This window comes from Chrysemys picta, chromosome 8, assembly GCF_011386835.1.
Source record: "Chrysemys picta bellii isolate R12L10 chromosome 8, ASM1138683v2, whole genome shotgun sequence".
NCBI lineage: Eukaryota > Metazoa > Chordata > Testudines > Emydidae > Chrysemys > Chrysemys picta.
This window is the reverse complement of record NC_088798.1, coordinates 19,277,397-19,304,840: the sequence shown is the minus strand read 5'-3', so window position 1 is coordinate 19,304,840 and position 27,444 is coordinate 19,277,397. Positions and strand designations below refer to the sequence as shown.

The following is a 27,444-nucleotide window of genomic DNA, read 5'->3' as shown; positions in this document are numbered from 1 at the left end:
ACTGTGGATGTGTTCATTGTTCATATAAATGCCTAATCCTTCTGGAACCCTACTGAGCTATTAGCTTCAATAATATCTTGTGGCAGAGAATTCCACCGGTTAATTATGTTTTGTATAAAGATACTTCCTTCTATCAGTTTTTAATTCACTGCCTTTCAATTATATTGAATGTTCCCTTGTTCTTGTGTTATGAAAAAAGGGAGCACACAATTTACCTCTGTTATGCCATCCAATCAGATTATTTGAGTAAGGCTTACAGGATCAGGCCCAGAGTTACTTAGCAACTCAGTGTGAAGATCCAAATCGCTATAACAAGCCATTATACCAAAGACTGTTGAAAAGGTGGAATTTCATACCTGGTTTTTAAGTGATTTGAATACAATTTGTGTAGTTGTGTCGCATGATACAATTTTGTTACAGGTGTGTTTTCTCTCAACATTTTAAAACTACAGGAGATTACATGCTCTTTGAAAAAGGGACTGTCCTTTCCTACATGTTTGTACAGTGCCTGGTTGGCCTCCAGTAGGCACTAAGGCAATATACAAGTTAAACAATATAGTATGCACTTCTTAACTGTCAGGGTGGTTAAGCACTGGAATAAATTGCCTAAGGAGGTTCTGGAATCTCCATCACTGGAGATTTTTAAGAGCAGGTTAGACAAACACCTATCACAGATGGTCTAGGTAATACTTAGTCCTGCCATGAGTGCAGGGGGACTGGACTAGATGACCTCTCGAGGTCCCTTCCAGTCCTATGATTAATTATTGTGAAATTCAAGACTGATTTACTTCTGTATGCAGGGTAGTTGTAGCCATGTAGGTCCCAGGGTATTAAAGACACAAGGTGGGTGAGGTAATATCTTATATTGGAACTTCTGTGGGTGAGCAAGACAAGCTTTTGAGCCACATAGAGCTCTTCTTCAGTCCGATTTACTTCTTTTAGCCTAGATATTCTATGGCATATATTCAGAATCCACTGTTCTCTGAAGGCAGCTGCCATGTTGGGATTTTTTGGCTGCTTTTTAAGATGCTCATTATGATTTTTAAACATACTGTGAAATATAGGTGCCTTTCCTTGGGTATTTTTAGATATAGCAAATATACCCTATTACATGTCAGGCACACACACAACAATTTAATAAATATGATTAAAAATATATATAAATACAACTTTTGCCTGTTTAAAATAAATCCAGCAAGACACCCACTCAAGAGTCAGAAGAGGTGTCTGACACTGTGCCAAAAAAGGTCAATAGAATTAGGTTCTATCTTACTGGCAGAGGAAAACATTACAGAGTCCAGGAACATCCATCAAGAATATTAGGCTCCCAGATGTTTAAACCTAGGGGCTATTAGCTAGAGGTGACCCACATTCATTCTCCGCCCCTTTCCCACTTTGGATAATGAAAATAGATTAGTAAATTTCACTTTTCTTTCTAGTTAACTTCTCTTTCAGGTTCTCAGACACTAGCACAGTATCTCAATGTCACGGTGGCAAACACTGCAGAGGACTTAAGAGAACTTTTAAAAAGTTGTAGTTTAAGGAAACAGCGTGGTTGTAGGTTTTTATAATAGCTTATTTTTATAAAACCTAAATTTCAGGTCAAGTTTCACTGGACAGTGACACTTTAAGAATGTTCTGGTACCAAAGACATGAGTCTTTGCAAAATGATGGTCTTCACAATTAGGATGTTGATTGTATTGTCTAGTTATGGTCCTTAAACAGAACTCTTGTTTTAAACTATTAAAAATTAATCAAACTTGTTAATGATTGTATCCACTAATTCTATTGTCTTGCTTCCTTTCTAGACTCCCTGAAGCATTAAGGTAATTGAAAAACACAGTAAGCAATTTCATAAGGAGTCACAAACATCCAACCTGTAATTTTTAATTTCTTTTTTTTTTTAATGCAGAAATGTTTTATAAAATGTTATTTTCTTCTCTCAATAGAGTCAACAAGAGGCCCTTAATATTTACAGTGTCATTTCTCTTTTCTCTGTAAGGCACAAGGTAAGCAACCTGTGTAGGATGCATCTTTTAAATTGCTATTAATGCGGTCCATAAAGCTCAATACAGGCCTTCGTTTAATTCCTCACTTTAGTTTAGGCAGCACTTTGATAAGCTTATCAGAATGGACCGAACTGACAGTCCGATGACACAGTGGACTACACTGCAAGGGGAATCAAAGGGTTACATTAGTGTATCATCTCCAGAGAACACACTTTAACCATATAATTCACTAGACAAATAGCCAGGGGGAAAAGACAATCACGAGATTTGCTAAACAGTACAAGGAAAGTAGTAAAACTGAACAACTTCTATTTATTCCTATGAATTCTTCTTGAAATTAAGCCACACTTTCGTGAAATACATATGTTGTAAACAGCAAATGATCTAAATTTACATGTTTTTTTTCAATCCTGCAACAGCCTAAGTGTCTCGCTACCAAACACACACACACTCCCCCCTGCAAAAACACAAACAAAAAACCCAACGACCCATAGATGAATTAGAGGTAAAGGAAAGGATTTGAGCCTCAGGCCATTAAAGACTGTGTTTTTGAAAATTATACCTGATACTAGTTTATATCTATATTTTAAAGTTAAAGAATCAGACAGCAATAGCCTTAATTCTTTTAATAGCTAAATACCCCCCAAAAAAAGTTATGGAACAAAATAATTATTATGTGGAAATCAATATGCACTATAGGATCCAATTTCTGTAAATTTCAAAGTAAATATTTAAAAATCAATCCTCAAGATCTTTGTTCAATATGCAAGATAACTACATAACTATTTTCAGAGTTGATATGAGTACCATAGCAGATTGTAATCTTTATAGTTAAACCTATTCTAGATTCAAAATCCTGCCTGTCATCCTTAGAGAGGCCAGTATTTTTACACCATTGTACGGTGTGAAAACCTGAAGAACTGCAGTCTCAGTACAGCTGCCGATATATGTCCTGATCAATTACTGTATTGTAGGTGGTCCGTTCCTATCTTTATCCAAGGGACTGTAAAATGATTAAGAAGAATCTGATTTTAACGACCAAGAAGTATCTACTCTATTGTTTTATAGTTCCTTTTCCTAGTATCTTGCTCAATAAAGCATAAAAACAGCTTTATATATGGCTGAGTAAAAAACGACAGGTTGAAATATGTTCAAGAAACAACAGGAGGCTTTTGCCATATATGCCCAGATTTGCATCCTTACGACATTCCTATAAGTATCTTATGTCCCCCAGCAGGCCACATTTCCTTTGCAGCCCTTTCATTTCTTTCCGAGTCTCAAATACATAAATAAAAAATAATTTTAAACATTTTTAAAAGCCTGCATCTTCAATCCAGAGACACTTCATGGCAAATATCACCTTGGGTTCAAATGCATTTGGTCCCCCTCAAACAATTGAGCTGCATACCCTTAAAACTAGATTGTGGGCAAACAAAATTCTATCCCGATAAATTTTAAAGAAAACCGACAGAATCTGGCCTGGGCAACATTTTCAATGACCAGCCTTGTGCCAATGTCAAATTCAGAAAGTGAATTTCCATGTAAGTGATCAATTAACACTTAATCAAATGAGCTTTAATGCAAAATACCCCATATTCACATTTATTTTGTGATCAGGACATTTCTACACTACTATGAACCATTGTGAATGCTTCTGTTTTATCACCCTGAGAGGATCAGATTAAATAGAAATGTGCATATCTTGAACACCACACACAGTACTAAGGATTTGACTGCAATAATCTAAACATGCTGCATATTATATCATCATTTGCAACATGCCAGTTCTGAAAAAGCTTCCAGACGGTTTTTAGGAGAAACATACAAGTCCTTCACACACACACACAGCACATTTTCCTGCCCCCTCCATTAATGTGTTTAAAACTCTAGGAATACTGCAAGACATACTCAGAAAATAACCTACCTTCCATCATGGTGGCAGAATTGCATTCCTCAATTTCCAAGAAGCCTGAAAAAATACAGGAAAATTCAATTCCAGTTACCAGATGCTTAATGTAAGTCCTTAAAATAAATGCTTTAGATCCCTGATTTGTACATCCGCCAGAGCAAAATGAAAAAGAATGCTAAGGCGAAAAACAGGCCATGGATGCTGCTGTATCCATATCACCTACAGTATCACAGAAGGATGCTGAAAGAGAAAGGGAGAGAAAGAGAGCTTGGCTCACACGCCTGCCAGCGTCTCAGCCAATCCCTCCTGCTCTGTACCTCGTCACATGGTAGCTTGCTTGCATCTCCTGACACAATACCCCTCGAGAACACAAGAACCCATTTCCCATTTTCCCCCCACTTTCACCAAACGCATAACCCCTTTTCGTACCTTGTGACGCACTTCCCCTCTTTATAATCCTATTGCAGCAGCTGGGTGAACAAGATTAATTATCAGCCACTGTCAGATTAAGAGAGGGCTCTGCCGTGAAATGTGCACATAAACAGGACTGCAAAAAAAAAAATCAAGTCTGAATAAATAATCAGATTTTACTAGCATTGTATGTCTCCCTCCATTCAGTGCAATTCCATTCTAATAATATCAGTGCATTCAGAATGTCAGTTTCTGTATATCTCTGAAACAGAGATCTGTGTAGCTTTGCTTCACATTAGTGTCTGCTGATCCCTCTTCTCTCTCTCTCAGCTATTCAAGAGAAAATCAATTGGACTGACGTCACATCATCAACAATTATCCCCAAAAGGATGATGCAGAAGAAATTTCATCCAGACCGCCTTCAAGACAGCCTTGGAATTAATTTCGCATGAAGAGCATCAGAGCCAAAAAGCAGGGAATTGCCATTAAAAAGAGGAAACAAAAGACACACACAAGGGAGTGGGGCTCTCAGATCAGGCTGGAAATGCATGAGAATTTCAGGGGTGAGGTCAGGGGAGGGAAAAAACAAAGCTGCGGATAGCAGATTGCAGCCATTCAGCATGTACAACCCCTAAAAACAGAAGCACAACCTGTATTAGCTTCAGCAGTTATCAGAGTCATCTCTTAATTATAGTATTGTGTGTGAAATGCTCAAACAAGCCTTTTTTTTCCTGCCAAGCATGCTGAAATCATCCTTCTACAGGATTCCACTTGAGTCTGATACTGTAAACTGAGAAAGCGTTCTCTCTTAGAGAAGCAAACTGCTACCGCTCATGAATTTCTCTGCCATTTATAGCTACCTCTGGATTTTCTATGGGACCCATCACTCCAGAATCTGAGTCAATCCTTATCTCTGGTCATGGTGTGCGTTTTTTTAATGTCTCCATAGTAGTTTTCTGCTATGCAATTTTAAACCAAGTCAGATGGGTCAGGATAGAATTTAACCTAAAAAAAAAAGGGGAGGGGGCACACACAGAGATGATTGAGAGATTTAACACTTTTAGAGCAGTTATCAGACATGTTACTGGAACTATACAGGTTATATTCTTGACACACCTAATGAGGTGTATCTGACGCAGAAAAGGAATTTTTGCTAATAAGAAAATGCTTCCAATTCCCCCACACTTTGTGCCAAATATGCCATTTCCACAACTGCAGGAAAAGGGAGAAATCTCTCACGTCTTCATTTGGAGCATTACTACTTGCCATTTCCTTCCACGGATAGGCAAAATTTTGGCCCAAGGCTGCATAATTAATCTGCTCTGGTGCAGAGGTCAGCCCACAGGCAGCATGTTACAGAATCAAGGTCTTAGAATGCAGGGTCTTTGGGGTAAAACCCAGGCCTTACTCTCAGTCAGTTTATTTAGTTAAGTGTCTTAGGTTAAGAGAGGACAGTGACTGTAAATGCCAAAAGTTGTTTAAATAAGGGATGGATTGGGAGAGGGAGTCTCGGCATGCCTGACCAACTCCAAGATACCCCTAGGCCATGCCGTCTGCCTGATACAGTGCAGCCCCAGTAGGTGCCAGTGTTCCGTGCTGCTCTTTTAGAATTTCTCCAAAGAGGTGGGGCATTTGTATTTAATGAACACAGGGTTTATTATAAAAGGAGAAAAAAAATGAAAATCAATCAGGCAGAGGAATAAAAGTTTAACACAGTAAAGATCTTCCAGTTCTTATGTGCATACCTGCTTTGGGACCTCTCTCCACTTGCCTCAGCTTGTGACGATTTCCTTGACTTTTACAGACAGAAAAGCTGCCCTCCCAACCCCTAGCCAGAAATCTAAAGAGGCGGCTGCCAAAAGTTTTCCATAGCGTGGACCACACTTTAGTAGGGAGAACATTCCCCTTCCATTAGGCAAATGACAACCCTGCAGCAACTACAGCACAACTCAATATTAGGAAAGCATGTAAAATGTATTTAGCGGTCTATGAATGCCATGTAGCAGGTGAAATAAGGAGTTAGCACCTGCAGATTACCAGCAAGTGATCCACTGAGCAGTGTGGAAACACTGACCTAAAGGAAAGAGGAGTGGCACAGTTATTTGTATACCCCACAAGCTTACAATCTAAGTAGTCAAGACAGATGGATAGGTGAGGAGAAAGGAAGTATTATCCCTATTTTATTGATAGGAAACTGAGAAACAGAAAGATTAAATGACTGCCCAATGTCATTTAATTTCCCCATTCCTGAGCATACAGGTGCTGCAACTAGGGGTGCTGGGCATGTTACCGCACCCTCTGGCTTGACGTGGTTTCCATTACATACAGGGTTTACAGTTTGGTTCAATTTTGGTCAATTTCCTGTATGCCCCCGGTCATACAGAAAATTTGTGGCGAAGACAAAGTATTGAACCCAGATATCCTGGGACCCAGCCCAATGTCCCAACCAGAAGGCCATCCTGCCACTCACCTCTACTTTAGTCACTCACCAAAACACCTACAAAATTTAAATTAAATCAATTATTTTTTAAAACTAAAATCAAAATTCAAGTTCTCTGTAAAAGCCCAGAAATCTTTAATCTCTCACCTCTTGGCCTAAAGAATTGATTGGCCAACCATCTCAGCCTGGAATAAACCTAAAACCTCCATTTTCTAATACTTTCTCCAGGAATCCTGCTACATTTAAAGAATATTACAAAATATGTGGACAGTGGCGAGAATAAACTTGGCAATAAAAGACAACAGAGAAAACGGAGGAGGATCCGGGGAACTACAGGGGAACTCACCTCAGTCCCTGGAAAAATCATGGAGCAGGTCCTCAAGGAATCAATTTTGAAGCACTTAGAGGAGATGAAAGTGATCAGGGACAGTCAGCATGGATTCACCAAGGGCAAGTCATGCCTGACTAACCTAATTGCCATCTATGATGAGATAACTGGCTCTGTGGATGAGGGGAAAGCAGTGGACATGTTATTCCTTGACTTTAGCAAAGCTTTTGATACAGTCTCCCACAGTATTCTTGCCAGCAAGTTAAAGTATGGGCTGGATGAATGGACTTTAAGGTGGATAGAAAGCTGGCTAGATCGTGGGGCTCAACGGGTAGTGATCAATGGCTCCATGTCTAGTTGGCAGCTGGTATCAAGCGGAGTGCCCCAAGGGTCAGTCCTGGGGCTGATTTTGTTCAATATCTTCATTAATGAGCTGGAGGATGGTATGGATTGCACCCTAAGCAAGTTTGCAGATGACACTAAACTGGGAGGAGTGGTAGATGCTGGAGGGTAGGGATAGGATACAGACAAATTAGAGGATTGGGCCAAAAGAAATCTGATGAGGTTCAACAAGGACAAATGCAGAGTCCTGCACTTAGGACGGAAGAATCCCACGCACTGCTACTGCTAGGGACCAAATGGCTAGGCAGCAGTTCTGCAGAAAAGGACCTAGGGGTTACAGTGGATGAGAAGCTGGATATGAGTCAACAGTGTGCCCTTGTTACCAAGAAGGCTAATGGCATTTTGGGCTGTATGAGTAGGAGCATTGCCAGCAGATCGAGGGACGTGATTATTCCCCTCTATTCAGCATTGGTGAGGCCTCATCTGGAGTACTGTGTCTAGTTTTGGGCCACACACTACAAGAAGGGTGTGGAAAAATTGGAAAGAGTCCAGTGGAGGGCAACAAAAATGATCAGGGGGCTGGAGCACATGACTTATGAGGAGAGGCTGAGGGAACTGGGATTATTTAGTCTTCAGAAGAGAAGAGTGAGGGGGGATTTGATAGCTGCTTTCAACTACCTGAAGGGGGGTTCCAAAGAGGCTGGAACTAGACTGTTCTCAGTGGTGGCAGATGACAGAACAAGGAGTAATGGTCTCAAGTTGCAGTGGAGGAGCTTTAGGTTGGATATTAGGAAAAACTTTTTCACTAGGAGGGTGGTGAAGCACTGGAATGGGTTACCTAGGGAGGTGGTGGAATCTCCTTCCTTAGAGGTTTTTAAGGTCAGGCTTGACAAAGCCCTGGCTGGGATGATTTAGTTGGGAATTGTTCCTGCTTTGAGCAGGGGGTTGGACTAGATAACCTCCTGAGGTCTCTTCCAACCCTGATAGTCTATGATTCTATGCTTTAAATGAACAAATTGAGAGGTTGTGAGCTTTAGACTCCCATACAAAGTCATTCTGATCATAGCCCAGTGTATCATAGGATTATACTACAGCACTGATCATTGGGAACTATTGAGCACTGCGTTTTATGAAAGCTTCACAAATACACAAAAATCATAACGTGCATATTAAACACTGAACTTATACGGCACCAGCATCCAAAGATCCCAATCAGAGGTGAGACACCATTTCACTAGACACTGTACAGGGACATACAAAGACACCATCCCCACCCTGAAGAGCTTATGGCTCCCGCATCTCATTTCTTACAATATCTGTAGCCTAGCTTCTGCTGACACTGCCTTTGGAAATGCTACAGGAGTTCAATGCTGTCTAAAGTTATCCTGGCTGCTTTATTTAACGTACTCAAGTTTTTTGGTTCTATATAATAATTAAAATGGGCAAAGCAATTAAGATGCCATTGAGGCAGCCAGTTAAATATGAGGAAGGGGGAGAAGGAAATGTCAAAGATTAGCCTTCCAAGTTCAAGGCCAATGCTACAACTAAGTGTTCTTAAAAAACAAACAAAAAAAAGCCACCACGGGTAATACGCCACATGAACAGGTAAGAATAGCCTTGCATGTGGTTTGATAGCTGTTCTTTATCCATGTCTATTCCAAGGTGGTGTACTTGTACAGCTGGGACATACTTAGATAACACTTTTACAGGCTTTGGAGGTATTTCAGCAGGTGAGGAGAGCATTCAAAAAAGGGCTGCTAGAGGGTTAGCCTCGGCAGCCTTTTCCCTAAATAGGTTGAACCACTGTGCCTGCAACCTATGTGGCCTTTTCCTAAGACAGGTCAGCAGCTCACCTCATCCAGCATTCATGACCTTTCATCTGGTTACATCAGCTTGCTGTGTATGCAGCATATGTGACCTAACACCTTTTCTCTGGACAGGCCAGCCCATTATGCCAGGTGTGTTTTCTGACTATCAGAGCTCATCATCATAAATCAAATTACCCATGGGTACCTTATCACTGGAGAGGAGAGTATTTTTCCAAAAGGGTTCAGAAAGTGCCAGTAGTTCATTAATTCACTTATGCTGTGTGCAACTAACACAGCATACCAAATCTATTATTTACCTACCTTCATTTATCTCGATTTACACACACCCTAACATCTACACAGTTGTCTGTATAAAAAAGGCATTTGCATTTATTTTTAAAATATGCAATTTAACTCTCCATGCACTATACAGACTGCAAAAAAATTAAACTGATCTAGTTTAAAATCAGTGGGTCATCCCTGGTATAGCTTCCATACAACTCGACTGTGTTCAGTGGAGTTACGATCAGGGATGCATGTCCCACTTAGTTTAACAGGACAGAAAATATTAAACCTGTCTGCAGAGCCACACTGTTAAATTCTTAACCTTTGAAATAATTACACCTTTGAAATAAACTAGCACCATTTAGCAGAAGTGCTGTTGCACGCATTCAGTGCTGTGTGACTATATTTCCAATTTGTTAAATTCAGTCCTACAATATATATCCTGTTGCTCTCTCTCTAAAACACATGGTGCCTTATTTTGCAGGATTTATATTCCTATCAATATTTCTAAAGCAAGTAAAAACGGGCATGACTTTTACTGCAAACCTGTCTCCCATGCTGGGTAATAGGCCAAGAAATTATATTTACTGTCTGTAGGGTTATAGAAGCAGCCTGGGAGAATTTGTCAGAGTTTTATTTCTGAAACTTACAGTGGTCTCCATATTACTTTGGCATTTATTACATTCGTTTAAGGAGGGCACTGGAAGGTGACAGCATCAATTATTATTTTAGTAGCATGCAATGCCAATATTAGTTTACAGAGGAGACAGTGTAGCCTAGTGGATAGTGACTCAGGGGACCTTATGGCAGTTCCTGGCTCTATTACTGCTTTGCTTGATGACCTCAGGGAAGTGACTTCCCTTCTCTGTGCCTCAGTTTCCTCACCTGCAAAATGGGGATAATCACACTGACCTCCTTTGTAAACAGCTTTAAGAACTATGGATGAAGAGCACTATATAAAAGCGAAATATTATTATATGGTTTTTTCAACACCAAGGACAATCAGTGCCTAACCTTCGTAACAAACGGCTCGGGACAGACCCCAAGAGGTCCCAAGCACCTGCAATTCATGTTGACTCTACTTATAGTTGCAGACGCTCAGCATCTCACAGGATCAGGACCTAACATGCAGTACATGACACTGAAAGAGTGCCCATCTGTGTGAGATAGCCATAAGCAAGTTCTTACATTTTAATCTGCGCTTTTACAATTTTTTTTTAAATAAATACTATTAAAATCCATGCATTAGTCAAATTAGTTAAACATCCTCCTACACTCGGGGTGCTCTATAAAACTTAAGACAATAATTCATACCAAAATTTTAAACTGTAACTCATTCATCAGATTGCCCCAAATTAACCCCTTAAACAAGGAAGTCCATTAACAACTCCATCCACGCGCCTCCTTCCGAAATGCCCATAAAGTTAATAAATCCAGTCTCTGATGGACCAAACCCAAAGATCCTGCACAGAGCATGCCCGGCCGGCATGCTACTCTTTTAAAGTAGCTTAGCTGTAGTTATTGTCAAGTCAGGATTTCACAATCTTTTAACACTGTATTTACTGATATTTGGATAGCAGAAGTGCTTGAATTTTCATTTGGACCCTTAAGGAAATGCTTTTGCAGCTTCTATATAAGCAGCCTAAGCTTGACTGACTGGAAAAAAAGAAAATGAGTCATACACACACATTACTCATCTCTGAAAATAAAGTCAGGCTTTAGGTACACGTGACAGGCCCCTGTTGTAGCCCGTGCATGCCTGGCTCCTCCTATGCTATTTGCTCCCAGTGGTTCTCCCCATATGGCTTGATAGACAAGGTACCTTCTGGACACTGACTGCCAAGTACAAGGAGCTTTAGATTCTGAATGGAGAGGGATTTGCTAAATAAAGCTTAAATCCATCAGATTCATCCCCAGTCAGGATATGGCAACAATAAATCCCATCGTATTACTGGAAATAACTAGGTAGCCAATGAATTGTTTACATATTAGCATTCAAGGTTTGACAACCATTTCATGAATCCATAATTTAAATGTTTACTAAAAATAAGCTCATACATTTATGCTAGTTTAAATGAAAAACAGAACCTTTATGAAAGAGGCCTTATGCGCCGAATGTCTAATTAGACATGAGACGCTGTAATTAAGCGGATTTCGTGATTCCTCCCCATTTGCTTGGGAAACAGATTTCTCACAATTAGTGACCATTTGTGCATTCTGATAAGAATACCATTGTGCAGAATCTGGTTTTAGATTTCTACTGTGTAGTACTCTGCAGACTGATATTCATTTGCCTTGGGTTATAAATTACTGTAGGCAAGGGATTTTAGTTTGGCATTTAGTGTACTGTGAATCATGAGATTTACATTTCACTATAAGAATTAAAAAGAAACTATCTTGGTTGGTATAAAAACATTGACTAAAGTGGCACTTTAAAAAAAAAAAAAAAAGCTTGTTTCAAATGGTTTCTGTAATGTGAACTAATTTGTTATTGTCTGTGCTAGAAAAAACATCCTCACTAGAACCCTTTTATCTAAGACTATCTTCAGATTACAGAGTCAGGGAGATGTTGATTAGACAGTCGATTGGAAACACAGCTCTTCAAAATACACTTGTTCAATCTAGAAATGCAGCCATGTTTGAACATAAAACAGTAAAGGCTATATAATGTAAATCAACTGAGCCACCCAGCCGGTCTAACTGGTGTCAGAGTTGATTAGTATGACCTTTTCAAGCTTCTTGGGTCTGAAGTACAAATAATGTTTTACAGTGTATTTGAAATTCACCCCCCTTTTGTATGTAAAAGATAGAAGCTGGGTATCTTCTAAGAGCTTACGAAAATGAAACCTGACAGACACCAGTCTCTGATGTCTCTGGTTCATCCCTGTATGTCAGTACAATGAGCTAATTGACTTCCAAGCAGAGCACACGGATATTAACTGAATTGTTCAATTACACTTCACAATATTCATTTCTCTTATGTAGAGCTGTGGTGTTTTATACTATCATAATAAACCTACACAAAACTGATTCCAGACACAGAAAGTTCTTCCAATCCCCCTTTACTGTCACTTTGTGACACACACAAAGTTCCTATTCAGGACGCAGCTGCTCCATTAATTCCCCGAAGTTTCTGGCATACCTTAGTTGCAGCCTGAAGGGTTAGGTTTTCCCCCATGGATAATGAACAACCGTATACTTTTCATCTGAATGACCTATTTTGAGATTAAAAGAAACAAACCAAGCAAGAAAGAATAAAAAATAAAATCTCTAAAGAGAGCACAACGCCTCCCCCCCTCTCTACAGCACATGCCACTCAAGCCCTGCCCCACAAAACGGCCCTACCCCTGCAGACAAAAGACTGCTAGAGACTTGCAGTACACAGAAGCCATAACCACAGCACCTAAATAGCTACAGACACTACATGGAGGTCCCACCAGAAGCTCCTTTGTTCAGACTCTCTGGCTACTATTTGTTCAGTCATCTTCTCACTTCTTGACTGATAGCTAAAGTTTCAAGAGACCTCATCTCCCCTTTAGGCACCAAAACAAGTAGCCACACACAGGGTGCTGAGTTCTTCTGAATATTCTTCTTTGAGTTCCTTAGTGCTCCTCTAGCAGGGGAGGGTAAGTGGATCTTATCCTTAAAGGATATATATTTAAAGTGACAAGGGCCAGCTGTGCCCCTTGATAAGCCCAATATCTGATTTCTGTTTATTGATCATTGTGCTTAAGATTTGTACTATATTTTCTCACTGACAAAGTTATTTTAAAATAGAAATATGCCGCGATTTAAAAACAATTGGAACAAGCAAAGGCTTAATTAAACAATAAAGAAAGGTAATTATTTCATAGACTCAGGCTCTGCACATTGCTGGTCCATAAATAACTGCATAATCTTATTAGAATCATAGAATCATAGAATATCAGAGTTGGAAGGGACCTCAAGAGGTCATCTAGTCCAACCCCCTGCTCAAAGCAGGACCAATTCCCAGCTAAATCATCCCAGCCAGGGCTTTGTCAAGCCGGGCCTTAAAAACCTCCAAGGAAGGAGACTCCACCACCTCCCTAGGTAACGCATTCCAGTGTTTCACCACCCTCCTAGTGAAATAGTTTTTCCTGATATCCAACCTGGACCTCCCCCACCGCAACTTGAGACCATTGCTCCTTGTTCTGTCATCTGCCATCACTGAGAACAGCCGAGCTCCATCCTCTTTGGAACCCCCCTTCAGGTAGTTGAAGGCTGCTATCAAATCCCCCCTCATTCTTCTCTTCTGGAGACTAAACAATCCCAGTTCTCTCAGCCTCTCCTCATAAGTCATGTGCTCCAGACCCCTAATCATTTTTGTTGCCCTCCGCTGGACTCTTTCCAATTTTTCCACATCCTTCTTGTAGTGTGGGGCCCAAAACTGGACACAGTATTCCAGATGAGGCCTCACCAATGTCGAATAAAGGGGAACGATCACGTTCCTCGATCTGCTGGCAATGCCCCTACTTATACAGCCCAAAATGCCGTTAGCCTTCTTGGCAACAAGAGCACACTGTTGACTCATATCCAGCTTCTCGTCCACTGTGACCCCTAGGTCCTTTTCAGCAGAACTGCTACCTAGCCATTCGGTCCCTAGTCTGTAGCAGTGCATGGGATTCTTCCGTCCTAAGTGCAGGACTCTGCACTTGTCCTTGTTGAACCTCATCAGGTTTTTTTCGGCCCAATCCTCTAATTTGTCTAGGTCCCTCTGTATCCGATCCCTACCCTCTAGTGTATCTACCACGCCTCCTAGTTTAGTGTCATCTGCAAACTTGCTGAGAGTGCAGTCCACACCATCCTCCAGATCATTAATAAAGATATTAAACAAAACCGGCCCCAGGACCGACCCTTGGGGCACTCCACTTGAAACCGGCTGCCAACTAGACATGGAGCCATTGATCACTACCCGTTGAGCCCGACGATCTAGCCAGCTTTCTATCCACCTTACAGTCCATTCATCCAGCCCATACTTCTTTAACTTGGTGGCAAGAATACTGTGGGAGACAGTATCAAAAGCTTTGCTAAAGTCAAGAAATAACACATCCACTGCTTTCCCCTCATCCACAGAGCCAGTTATCTCATCATAGAAGGCAATTAGGTTAGTCAGGCACGACTTCCCCTTCGTGAATCCATGCTGACTGTTCCTGATCACTTTCCTCTCCTCTAAATGTTTCATAATTGATTCCTTGAGGACCTGCTCCATAATTTTTCCAGGGACTGAGGTGAGGCTGACTGGCCTGTAGTTCCCCGGATCCTCCTTCTTCCCTTTTTTAAAGATGGGCACTACATTAGCCTTTTTCCAGTCATCTGGGACCTCCCCCGATCGCCATGAGTTTTCAAAAATAATGGCTAATGGCTCTGCAATCTCACCCGCCAACTCCTTTAGCACCCTCGGATGCAGCGCATCCGGCCCCATGGACTTGTGCACGTCCAGTTTTTCTAAATAGTCCCGAACCACTTCTTTCTCCACAGAGGGCTGGTCACCTTCTCCCCATGCTGTACTGCCCAGTGCAGCAATCTGGGAGCTGACCTTGTGCGTGAAGACAGAGGCAAAAACTACTGTTACCCTCATCTTTCTGCAGCCTCCCCCTGGTTTGTTACTCTCACTTCTTGCATTTTAACCAGACACATATGCACATGAGCAAAGCTGCTCATGTGAGTAAAGGTATGTACTGTGCATAAGATCGCAATCCTGCTGTGAGAAGGGCCAGCCCCTCTTGCAGGATTGGGGTCTTATAGGGTTTGGGACAGAGACAATGACATTCTATAGGATTGTACAGAGCCCAGTATGCTGGGGCCTCAGTCCTCATTGAGGCCTCTAAAGATTATTGACATACAAATAATAATTATAGTTCTCTACTGGTACAATATAATTTGAAGCCACTTCTACCTACGGATGTAGTTTCTGTTTCTCAAATGAAACGAGTAAATACGTAACTATAACTTTTTCATTCCTGGTATTAGTACACTTAAATGTGCAACCTTCAGACACTCAACATTTTAAATGGAATTTCTTCTCCTCCACCCCCCAGAAAGTGAAATTCCAGAACATGAAATTATTTTGCTAGTCACCCCTGAAATGCCTTGCCCCACACATTTGCAGGCCTCCTAAGAGTAAGTCTACTCTGCAATCCGACATACCTGAGCTATCTTTGTTGTAGCTAGCTCAAATAACAACAGTGGCGAAGCTGTGCCAGCCCAGGCTGGCCACTTGAGTACATTCATAGGTCCATGGGTGCGGTTGTACAGAAATCAGCCTCTATCTTGAGAGAATTAGGAGCTACAGATCACCTGCTTTCAGAGATCCAAGCCCACAGAGCAAGCGGACAAGTGCCAAAGAACAGCAGCAACCTCAATCTCTGACTTGTTATCAAAAAGCAAGAACCTCCTGTGTTCTTAAGCAGGTCTGCAGCTACAGACGTTTAGGGGGATGAAGACCGAGGGCCCAAATGGAAGAGCCATTGAAATGGAAAGTGGGTTTGCATGGAAAACTCTAAACCCTACATATGTTGGTTTCCCCCACACACACACGAACCAAGAGTTTGGTGCTATTAAAACTTCTACGATCCCAGGACATAAAGGCACAAATGTTTTCCACTGATGTCCAACTATCAATAGCTTCCCAAGACCCTCCTTCGTCAATGTAGTCAGCTCATCTCCTGCTCCTTCTGCAAACCTTAGAGGTTCACAAGAGGACCCCCCCTCAGTCCTTACACTGAGGCCAGGACATGCAAAGAGAGCTTCCCTCAGCTCATGCCAACTTCAGTTCACTTTCAAGATGCTGTTGGATCAACCTCGGACTCCCCTGAACCACTGACTGCCTTAACTGCACACTGAATTTAGAAGAAAACCACATTCTAAAAAGCTACTTCCATGCCAGATTTCAACTCTCTGAATCAGTCTGTAGAACGCTTTAAAAATGTGTAAAGGAAACTAAACGTATTTGCTGAGTTGTGGGTGAGTGGAAAGACAGTGGTTCTATTTTGTTTTGTCCTTTTCATTCACACACACCTCTCTCAAACGAGAAATATAATAAAAGTTTGATAAACAGAAGAAAGAAAGAAACTATGGGTAGAAGCATGACATAGTAACCTGAGCACAGGACTGGTTGCCAGGAAGACCTGAGTTCTATCCCCAGCTGTTACCATAGACACAGGGAACAAAGCCATGAAGAGTCAAAGCTTCCCTTTTTAAAAAGTGGGGCTGATAATACTTGACTATCCCCAGGCACGCTGGGGGATTAATTAGTTGATGTTTGTAAAACCTCTCAGAGGCAGAAAGTGATACACAAGAGAAGTGTTATTACTTCCAACAGTTCTGGTAGAAAGTGCACATGCTGAACTAAAAAGCAAGCCATACAATAAAAACAAGAGAAGCGAAATTTGAGGTAATTTTTCTTACCTGCAACAGACACTAGTGGTGCTGACGTTTTGGCAGCTTGGAAGGACCGCCCCCCTCTTTCAAACATATTCCTCCTTCACTCTTTTAAAGAGCCCACCAGGTGGTCCTAGGGATGTTGGGAAAATCTATTATTTTTTCCCTCTTCTTTTGAGTTTGCTTGGCTTGAACATTTATCTGAATTAGATTCAGAGAGATAACTCATAAGAAGTCTTTAAAACAAGACAAAAAAGCCCTTAAACTTGGATAGAGCCATGTGACCGCAGCTCTGAAGCGAATAAAGGGAAAGAAGCAGTGTGTTTCAGCTGTGATAGGAAAAGGGAAAAATCATGCTTTTTTAGGAGCTGCCAACAGAAAAAGCCAGAATGCAAAGCTTATAATTAAGGGAAATCCCTCTTTCTCTAGGGACATTAGAAAGAAAGTTGTAATGCATGTGCATTAAGCGCTTGCAATTCAATGGGTTAGCCAAGTTTTCTAATGCCTTTTGGTGTTACTTCCCTGACTTACAAGAGCCAGTTTGTTTTCCTGAAGCTCTTGAGGCTGATGCTAGTACCTGATGTCAGATGGTTTTTTAAAACATGAATTTACCATATAACTTTTTTTGTCTTCAAGTGTGTGACTTTAGAAATTAATACAATGTGTCTTAAAACTACATTTAAAGACTCTTTGCCTTTACGTAGAGGTGGGATGCAAGCCACATTCTTTACTGCTACTCAAAAACTGAAATAAAAAGAGACCTTGCAGTAGGAAAATGTTGCACTCCTTCTTCCTGATTAGATCTGCTACTGGTTATACTTTGCAACACGCTGCTATCATGGTGGCCTGTAACACTCTCAAACAACATAGCTACTGGTTCGATGAAGTCCTGCATGAATTAGCTCTATAGTGCCTCCCACAACAGGGAGGGTGGAGATAAGACACAGCTGTTAGCACAAAGCATCCTAAATTAAAAAAAACAAACAAACTACAGCTTCCTTAACTTGGCTATTAAGCAATTCTTGTCTGCAGCTCACGCAAATTAATCCTTTTAAAATCAATTTTAGTTCTAGCATTCAGATTTTTTTGTTATAACAAACATTTAGAATTCAGAAGTCTTTTCACATCAGACTATAACCTCCTTAAGGGGTCAAAATCTTCACCAAAGCTACCAGACAAGTCATTTATCTACAGGAAGGGCAAGTCTAACTGTATCTTTAGAGGAGGAATGAGAATCAATTAGCGGACAGCACTTCATTTCTTCTCATCTCACCACATGCCCCTCCCTTGCCCATGAAGCTCCCACCATTCTTCCTGACCCCCTTCCACCCTCTATTTTCTTTTAAAAAGAGAAACTTAATTTATTGCTGCCCCTGTCAGCCCCACTGTTATGGCTTCCAAGAGAGCACCACAGCCAAATGTGTCTCCATAGGACCATCTCCATCTGCAATATTTGATTTATGGTTTCCTTCAGATTTGCAGTGCTGGGTTTATTGGGTAGTGTTTCTTTAACTGAATGACCCCAAAGGACCATCAGATGAGGTCTTTCAGTGCAAGAGGGAGAAATGTACTGTGCTGTACAGCTGTGATCCATAAGCATAACATATCCTGATCCATTAGGACTCAAAAGCCAGAAATTTAACAGCAGTGGAGGGCATCTCCATGAAAATTGGGTAGTTCCTGTTATATATCACATGTGTAATCGCCCTTTGGAATCTAGTTTGCTTATACAGAGCTATTCTCTCCTATTGAATGGGGAGACAAGAACCTAATTTATAAAATGTCCCTAAACACATCAGATGAATTTTGCTTATAAAGCACAACTTTACTGGCAATATCCATAACATCTTGTGAGCATGTGGAATGGGAGTGTATTGTAAATAATGATGTATACTGCTGACAGAAGTTCTGGTAATCCCTTTTGGTGGTTCTCAGGTGGGTTTGTCAGTGACACAGCACTCCAGCCATGTCACACTATCTGCTTGTTAACCAGCACAAATCCCTTCTGAGGATTATGGTCCACCAGGGCCTATCGCTAGCCCTCCTGGGGCTCTGGTCTTTAAGTAGGTCAGCCCTAATAGGGGGCTGCATGCCCAGGGCTTCCTCCCTGGAGACACTATCTTCCTGCAGCCCTTCTCAGGCTCAGTCCCTACACAATCCTAGCAACCAGCCAGGAGCTCCCTTAATGGTCCCACAGTCCCTCCTAGCAAACCATTCATGGGCCCACCACTCTTCCAGGCCTACAGTCCTCTCTTCTTCTACTCCAAGCAGCAACTAACTTCTACTCTGCTCTGCAGCTTCTTTTATATGGCCTTCCTGGGCCCTGATTGGCTGCTTCCCCTGCAGCCACTCTAGCCTGCTTGGAGGACCTCTCCACTGCTCCTTCCCTGGGATGGGTGTGGCAGAACCCTGAGGCCTCCAGCAGGGGGCCTTTGGGTCTGGTCCACCCCATCACAGGTGCACTTAAAAATTAATTTGCATCTTTCTAAATTTGTTACTGAACAAGCTAGATCCTGTAGCAACATGGTCTAGTGCCCTGGTAAGATCACCATTGCCCTGCACTTGTGTAGGCATTTGCACCAGACTAAAGTCAGTCTTAAAATGCTAGTAAATTAGAAGATGGGATTTTACACCCATCATGTATTCTGCACTCGTGTAAATGGCTACGGGAAGTGTAGGGTATTAGTGAATTGATCTCCTAGTTCTGGCTATACAATAGATTTGTTGTGTGGCCTTAGGCATGTCACTTAACTTTTCCATGCCTCAATTTCCCTTCTATTTAAATGAGGGTAATGGTACTCTTGTAAAGTACTTTGAGATTTTGATAAAGGCTGAGAACTCTTAATAGTGTAATACATATAAGCAAAGCTGGTTAGTATGAATGGTGAATCTTGATAAACAAACCACATTGGATTGAAAATGAAAAGGTGGCTCCATGCTGTCAACATTTTTGCGCTTTAAAGAGAAAATTTTATTTGCATACTTTGTCTCTTAGTGAAGCAGCAGCTTTAATGTTCTGCCCACAAGCCTATTCATAGGGAACTTCAGCAATGTCACCTGCAGGGTGAATGCTGTCCTTTTCCCTCTTGCAAAAAATGATTTGCATTAGAGGCATTTTTGAGGCAATGTGCAGCATGAAGCCCCTAAAGGAATCTGCCGCAACATGAGGGTACCAGTTCCAACGGGTGGTGAGAACGTATTGTCCCTATGCACTGGCTAGATAAATCTAAAAGGAAAGATGGACTAGAATACAAGGGTAGGTAGAATGCTGATTTTAAAACAAACAAACAAACATGCTAGCACCATTAATGTGTATAGAAAAATGCCTCTCTCGTGATAAAAAATATCTGGAAAAACTTTCCCTATTACAAATATATAGAACCTATGGGTTAGGTTTAGGGTTAGAGTTACTGCTAGGCCTAGGCTTACAGTTACTAGACCAGGTAATGGGGATATTAACATTTTCTCAACGATGGAAATATGTTTGAGATCCATAAGGGATGTGCGCTACATATTATTATTCATTTATTAATGGCTGGAAAATACTGTATTAGAATTTGCGTGGGTATAATTTAAAGTGGTTAAGTGACAGGAGAAGGCGGTCTCTAGTGCAGGTTTTATTGTATCTCGAATTAGTTTTTGTGGCTGGTTGCTAATTCACTCTCACTAATTAGACAGGATTTCAGGAGTCACCTGAGTGGTCCACAAGTCATGCCCATAAATCTTCTTTTACCACCAGACTGCCTCATCTATTCAACTATTAACAAGCAGAATCAAGAAAGGAAACAACTGCTTACTGGGTTTAATTTCAACAGAGAAGGTTGGATAGGCTGCCGAGGTATTAACAGAGCACTATGTGAAGCCTAAGAGCAGAGGGGAAAAGGAAAGCAAGAGGCTATAACTGGAGAGCCCACCAACTCTGATCAACAAAGAAGATATTGAAAGTAACAGTCTACAGACAGCTGATTATGATGAGAACTTGGACATGAGGAGTCAGGTTTCTGCTTATGGCTGGTGATTTGTTTGTTTATTTTGTCGATGTAAACAAGCATGATTTGGTTTCATTTTAAATTTGTCATGTAGGTTATAATCTATCACAACCTACCTGTGGTTGCAACATTTATAATATCATCACATTCAAGAATAGCTAAAGCGAAGCTGCTTTAAAGGTCTCATTCAAGAGCTGTAAAACCACAAACTTATCCTCTTTCACGTCCCTCCTCAAAACTCCCCATGCTGTAATGCGTAGCAACTCCAGCAACCTGACAATGAGTAGGCACTAGGCAGGCAGGGAGTTGTGATCACTGAGTGGTTGGGTAGGAATTTCTTTTCTTGCCTGTCCTCACTGCACCCTGCTTCAGTCCGCTTGTTTACCTCATCCCTCCATTATGTCTCATCTTTTAGAGTGCAGACTCTTTAGGGCAGGGCCTGTCTCCTACTATGTATTGCGCAGCACCTAGCACGATGGAGCCCACACCCCCGTGAGGCCTCTAGGCACAACAACAAAATCAATCAATCAGTGGTTGCCTTTAACTTTCCTTGTTCACCCTACTTGTTAGCCCACCATGGCTAACTGGAACTCCATCTTGAGAGTGGGGATAAAACTCAGTCTTCCCGCTCTAAAAGCACACACCTCCTACCACCTCAGCTAAAGGCAAAGCTCCAGAAACAGAGGTGGGTAGTTCCGAGTCGATCCAGTAGATGGCAGTGATGAGTGCACCTGGGTTCAGTGGATATGCTCAAAAACCCACCACCCACTAGCAGTAACACTAAATATGGCATAGTTGGTGGGGCACAGATCTGGGAGTCAATAACTCAGTGACTCATTGTGTGGCTGTGGACACGTTATTACCCTTTTTGTGTCTCTTCCCCCGTCAGTAAAATGGGGAAAACCCCAGGGCTGTTATGAGGAATTGTAAAATATTTCTTAAGATAGAAAGAGCTAACTGCTAAAAAAAAGACTTATTATAGCTGTCATCTCTAACATTATCAGAATGCCATTTGCTGTTTTAATGTGACTAACATGAAATAAGAGTTCTTCATGACTATAGCTGCATTATGAAAATTAACTAAATTATACTTCAATTGACTGAGTAACCTCTGTCACAATCCAATAAAAATAGCCATATGTTGTTTGATAACTCCCCTGAAATCAAACCGTAGATATAAAACAAAACAAAAATCTCACGATGGGTTATGGAATAGCAAAAATTTAAGCAATTGTATATGGCAAATAAATAGACAAACAAACAAGGCAGAGAGCCGGGGGCGTTTTGCCTACGAATATCAGAAAAATGTCATCTTGTTAAATTTCTCTGTGATCCATCATTTATTTCAAACACAAAAGAGACAAACTGTGAAATTGGTTAGAAGGGCAGAGGTAAGAAGAATTATTATCAACCTGTGCCCAGCACTAGGGTTGGGTGGTTTTGCTGGCCAGATTTTAGATACAGAGGAAAAATTAGCATGCAAAGGCTGTGGCCAGTCACAGTCTCTTCCTTTGAAATGGCAAATCAATGCCCTTCTCCCATTTGGCAAAGAATTATTGTATACCTTGGGTCCCTGCAGATATTTATACACTATAGCATGAGTAAGTACCCACAATCTCCTCATTCAAGGTTGAACATGTTCCATTTAATAAGACACAGATCTGCTGGTGTAAATTGGCATAACATTGACTTCAGGCTGGTCTACAGCAGCTGGGGATCTGGCCCACTTTTTCTAATAAAGTTACGTGGTTAAGAAATGTTATTTTATCAAACCAGAGGCTACATTCTCACACGGAGCTATGCCAATTTACATGAGCTGAGAATCTAGCCCTATATTTATCACTTGATATTATCTCTGTGGTAGCTCATTGTCTGTTATATAGTGTTCTTAGCAAAACATTTTAAATGCACAGATTTTGTTGAACTTGAAACAGGTCAAGTTACAAACCTAATTAAAGGGGAGGTAACAGACACTCTTCTTAATGCTGTGCTAAATATAGAAGATCGGGGAGGGGGGAATGATTTGCACCTAGGATTATCTACAGCACAAAACTGTCTTTATTATCTGTAACAGCTCAGGCCCTGCCTGAGCTTAACTAAGGAGAGGAAGCAGTTGACCTGTGTGGGCATCAGTGGGATGATTGGTATAATATTAACTATCTGATTACCTTTTATGTTTTCATAATGTGGTTCTCAGACTTTTTAGTGCCTTGCATCTCTTATTGAAGTGTCCCATGAATACTTCTGATCCCAACCTTGACCCCACAGCTCTATGTTGTAAAACCCTGCAGCGACCTAACCCTAGAGCTTAGGTACATGGGGAAAAACTAGTATTAGGAAAATAATCAGAATGGGTGGAAACAATCAATCAGTGTTGCCAACTTTCATGATATTTTTGTAAATCTCATGATTTTGGAGCGTTTTTACCTCCTTCTCCCAAGAAGTTCCTGGCAGTTCAGGATTTCAGGCTGAGCTTTCATTGATTCTACTTCAGCCATCGGGTGCTGGAATCTGCTGGTGGCAGCCTGACGTGCAGCCAGAGGCAGCACCTGTACTTCCTGCTGAGTCCTGCCTTGAAGCTTATGCCCAGTCTACAAGTGCTACAATGGCACAGCTACAGCTACTCTGCTGCCTGTAGCGCTGCAGCAGACGCTCACTTCAGCAACAGAACTGGTTTTTCTGGTGCTGTAGTAAATTCATCCTTCCCCTCCCTCTCCCCCCTGAGAGGCAGCAACTAGGTCAACAGAAGAATTCTTCCGTGCAGCTGATGGTATCTACAGTTTGGGTTAGGTCAATCTAAGTGTGTGACACAGGGCATGACATTTTTCACAGCCCTAAGTGCTGGAGCTAAGACAACCTAAGTTTTCGGTGTAGGCCAGAAGCAGGGAAGCAGCAGCTCATGTGGGCGGGAGAAACTGCCAGGAGCCAGCAGCAGGAACAGCTCCAGCCACCTCATTCATTCCCCATAAAGTGATGCACTAGAGAGGAACAAAGTGAGGGGTGAGAAGAAGGGATCTCAGGACCATATGACCCCATTTTGCCCTACTGCACTCTTCCCCCATTCCTCCAGTGCTGCTGGCATCCAAAGGGTAGAGACAGTGGGAAGGGTGAGCCAGTGTCCTGGAGCCAGCTTGCAAAGGGTAGGGACAATAGCAAGGACAGGGAGAAGAGACAGCTAGTGGGGGTGATTGGGCTGGGACATCTATATTCAGGAGAAAGCAGGCAGGAAGTTAGGGACAGTGCCTGAGATGCAGTGGTTAGAGAGCTGGTGGAGAGTGGGAGATGTTGGGGAAGTGTCAGAAGTAAACAGGAAGAGGTCCCCATACTTGTGTGTGTATTTTTTGTCCATTTCAGGTTGAGTTTCCTGAAAGGGGTGCACATGAGGAGCGATACCACCTCAGCACTCAGAAAACAGGTCAAAAAGAAATGGGATTTTTAAAACAATAGGTCATGTCATGTCATCATTTTGTTATTGTTCATCTCATAATTTTTGGACTTGCAGAGTTCACAATCCCGTAAACTCTGCAGGGGAGGAAACTACTCCAGTCCCTATAGTGCAGGGAAGCCGCCTGGCTCAGAAATCCCCCTCTCACTGGCTATGGTTTTGTAGGTGGGATAGGAGTGCCCCTAAGTTTTGTGCTGGCCTCCTGTTTGTGCCATCTTCAAGTTTGGCCATGGATGAATTTTCAGCGGCTGACAAAGAAATGCATGGGAGCTGCTGTGCAGAGAGCAGAGCGACGCCTGGCTCTGTGACTTGGAAATCTGAAAACGAATCCTGGTTAGGCTGCAACTCACAGGAGGAGTTGCTGCTTGAAGAGCGACAACTGCGTCACAGCTGTGAAAGCAGCAATTCTGTGGAGTGCTTGGAAATGGATCTCACAAGTAGCACAAGCTGTGCTTTTACCATAGGAAAATCCAGAGTTTTCATGACAGCTGTCAAAGTTCATTGCGGCTCTATATTATTCAGTTTTTTTATTCTACTGCCTGGTTCATTGTGCTGCCCCGGCACCTGGCTACACATCTTTTTCTACCGTCTACCTCGCCCCACCACGCCCACACACATTTGTAAGTACCTCTTTCTTTTAATCGGGGAAGGAGAAGTAAAGCTGCAGAACCCAAGGGAATGGTATTTCTGTTCTCAACTCCTTTATCAAAGAACTTGCTGGGATACTTGACAAGGAGCTGGACAAGTCAAAAAGCTGCAGTTGTTGGGCCTGATTTCTTCATCACCTTGCACCTTGGGTAGCTATTCATGCTGTGGCCAATATCATTTTACAGCCTCTTTGCACTAGTCTAAAAGTTATGCAAAGGGCAAGGTAAGAATCAGACCCATTTTGGGGAATCACTACTGCATATTGGCAAGAGAACTTCTTAGGGAGCTGCATCCCCGCCCCCACCAAGAGGACTCAGAAGAGCGGGCATCCCTGGCACAAAAGGGGGCCTGGCAGAAGCAGAAAGGGAATATTGTGGAGGTGTTCTTGTGCCTGGTGATTGTGTCCATGCAATGGTCTATAGGGGCTTGTGACAGGATGCTGGGCTGGGACTCCTGAGTGAGCCCTCTGTCACGCCAGCTCCAATCAAGGACAGAGACTCCTTTATGGTGCAGGCAGTCCCGCGTGGAGCACATTGACGCATGCCTTCCTCTGCCGCCGCCGAAGGATCTGATACAACTGGCAGCTTTTTCTCCACCCAAAAGGTCTTCCGCGAGACCTCTCCGAGCTGCCGGTCTTCTACCAGGACCTCCTCCAGACCTGGAAGCTGTTCTTGGCAACCAGATCTGTTGTGGCCATCAAGGGGGCAGACCTCCTCGCAAAGCCCCTGCTACACAACCCCTACCTTTGTGTGCAGGTGGCGGAGTCCCCCTCGGTGCGTCAGAGGTTAGTCCTGGCAGAAACTATCAGAATCGGAGACCTCCTGGACTATGACGGGTGAGCCATGAGCACGGGCGTGTGCCTGGCATGGTTCACCCCCATCCCCAACACCTGCCCCTTTTGTGGCGTGAGGGAGAGCCTGGTGGATGCTTATCTTGAATGTGCCGGATTGCAGCCCCTATTCTGGCTCCTCCAGAACCTCCTGTTGAAATTCTGGCTGCACTTTTCCCCACACCTATTTATATTCTCATGCCCTGTCCGTGGCCCCACGAAGTCATGAGATCGACTCATCAACCTCCTCCTGGCCCTGGCCAAAGTGGCCATCTTCAACACCAGGAGGAGGATGCTAGACAAGGGGGTGCTCTGCGATTGTGGGGCCTATTTCCGCTCCTCCCTGGTCTCACGCATCCGGGCAGAGTTCCTCTGGGAGGCATCCGCTGGCTCCCTAGACAGCTTTGAAGAGCAGTGGGCGCTATCTGGGGTTCTCTTCTCGGTGTCCCCCTCTGGATCCCTAGCGTTGAACCTGTGACCTTCACTCCTGACCCTGTTATTCATTGGTTGTTCCCCGCATGCAGTTGGTTCCTGGGTCCAGTTGTCCTTCCCACAACGCTGGGGGAGGGGCCTTTAGACGTGGGCTGGCTTGTACCCGCCCACCTTCCAGGATTCCCAATAAAGCTCCAATCAAGCGTGTTAGATTGGAGCTGCCTAGAGAAACTTGCACCTGATTGGAAAAGAGCTGGTAGTCTGGGGCTGCATACAAGCTTTAGGGGAAGTAAGCGAAGGAGGGGCAGACAAAAAGGGGGACACCAGAGAGTGGAAGGAGAGTAGTAGCTCTTCCTTCCTGGCTGCAGGACTGAGAAGCCCTTAAGGCTGAAACCCCCAACTGAAGGTGGTGGGATTATGCACTGTAAATAAACTGCACTGGTGATTGCTGAACCCAAAGATCTCTGAGTGGGTTTTGGAGCAGAGCAGAGGAAGGAGCAAAGGGGGCCCCGCTACGCCCTGTGACACATGGGGGATTGTCCGGGATCCTGAGCCAGCATAAGTGTTTGGCGGCCCGGCAATGGAGGAGACCCTGCAGTGGCTGGTAAAGCAGCAGGAAGAAATGCAGAAGGCTATGCAAGGTTTTCGGCAAGGCCACCAGGTAAAGAGACAAGCCTTGCTTACCTTGCAGGCCAAGCAGCAAAGGAGCCGGCAGGACTTTATATGGGAGCAGACCAGCGTCCAACAGCAGCTTCTGCAGAGGACGGCGAGTCCTGTGGGGGTGGATGGCCCACCCGGCCTAGGACTATGTAAAATGGGCCCTGCAGATGACCCAGATTCGTTCCTCTGCACATTTGAGCGGATAGCCATGGGGGCTGGATGGGATAGGGCAAGCTGGGCCCTGAGACTGGCTCCCTACCTCACGCAGCCTAGTGAAGAGCAGGCCAGGAACTACGACACGGTTAAGGAGGCCGTCCTAGATTGTGTGCGGCTGTCTTCTGAGAAGTACTGGCAGAAGTTTTGTCCAGCAAGATGGACGGGGGCTTTGCAGCCCAAGGCGTTCGCCCAAAGGTTGATGGACTGGGCCACCTGCTGGCTGAGACCCAGGACCCAGACAGTGGGGGAGATTATGGATGCACTGGTCCTAGAACAGTTCCTACAGGTCCTC

General features: G+C 42.9%; 1 protein-coding gene across 1 annotated transcript in view; it reads right to left on the bottom strand.

Moving 5' to 3' along the window:
* Positions 1 to 17,862, bottom strand: part of SGIP1 (SH3GL interacting endocytic adaptor 1) — a 164,545-nt gene extending 146,683 nt beyond the window's left edge. Inside the window, exons 1-2 of the mRNA XM_065553994.1 lie at positions 17,695 to 17,862; positions 16,961 to 17,066 (exon numbers count right to left, since the gene is read on the bottom strand). Coding sequence (XP_065410066.1) covers positions 16,961 to 17,027 — 67 coding nt within the window. The 5' untranslated portion in view covers positions 17,028 to 17,066; positions 17,695 to 17,862. The remainder of the gene's footprint in view (positions 1 to 16,960; positions 17,067 to 17,694) is intronic.
* Positions 17,863 to 27,444: the final 9,582 nt, after the last annotated feature.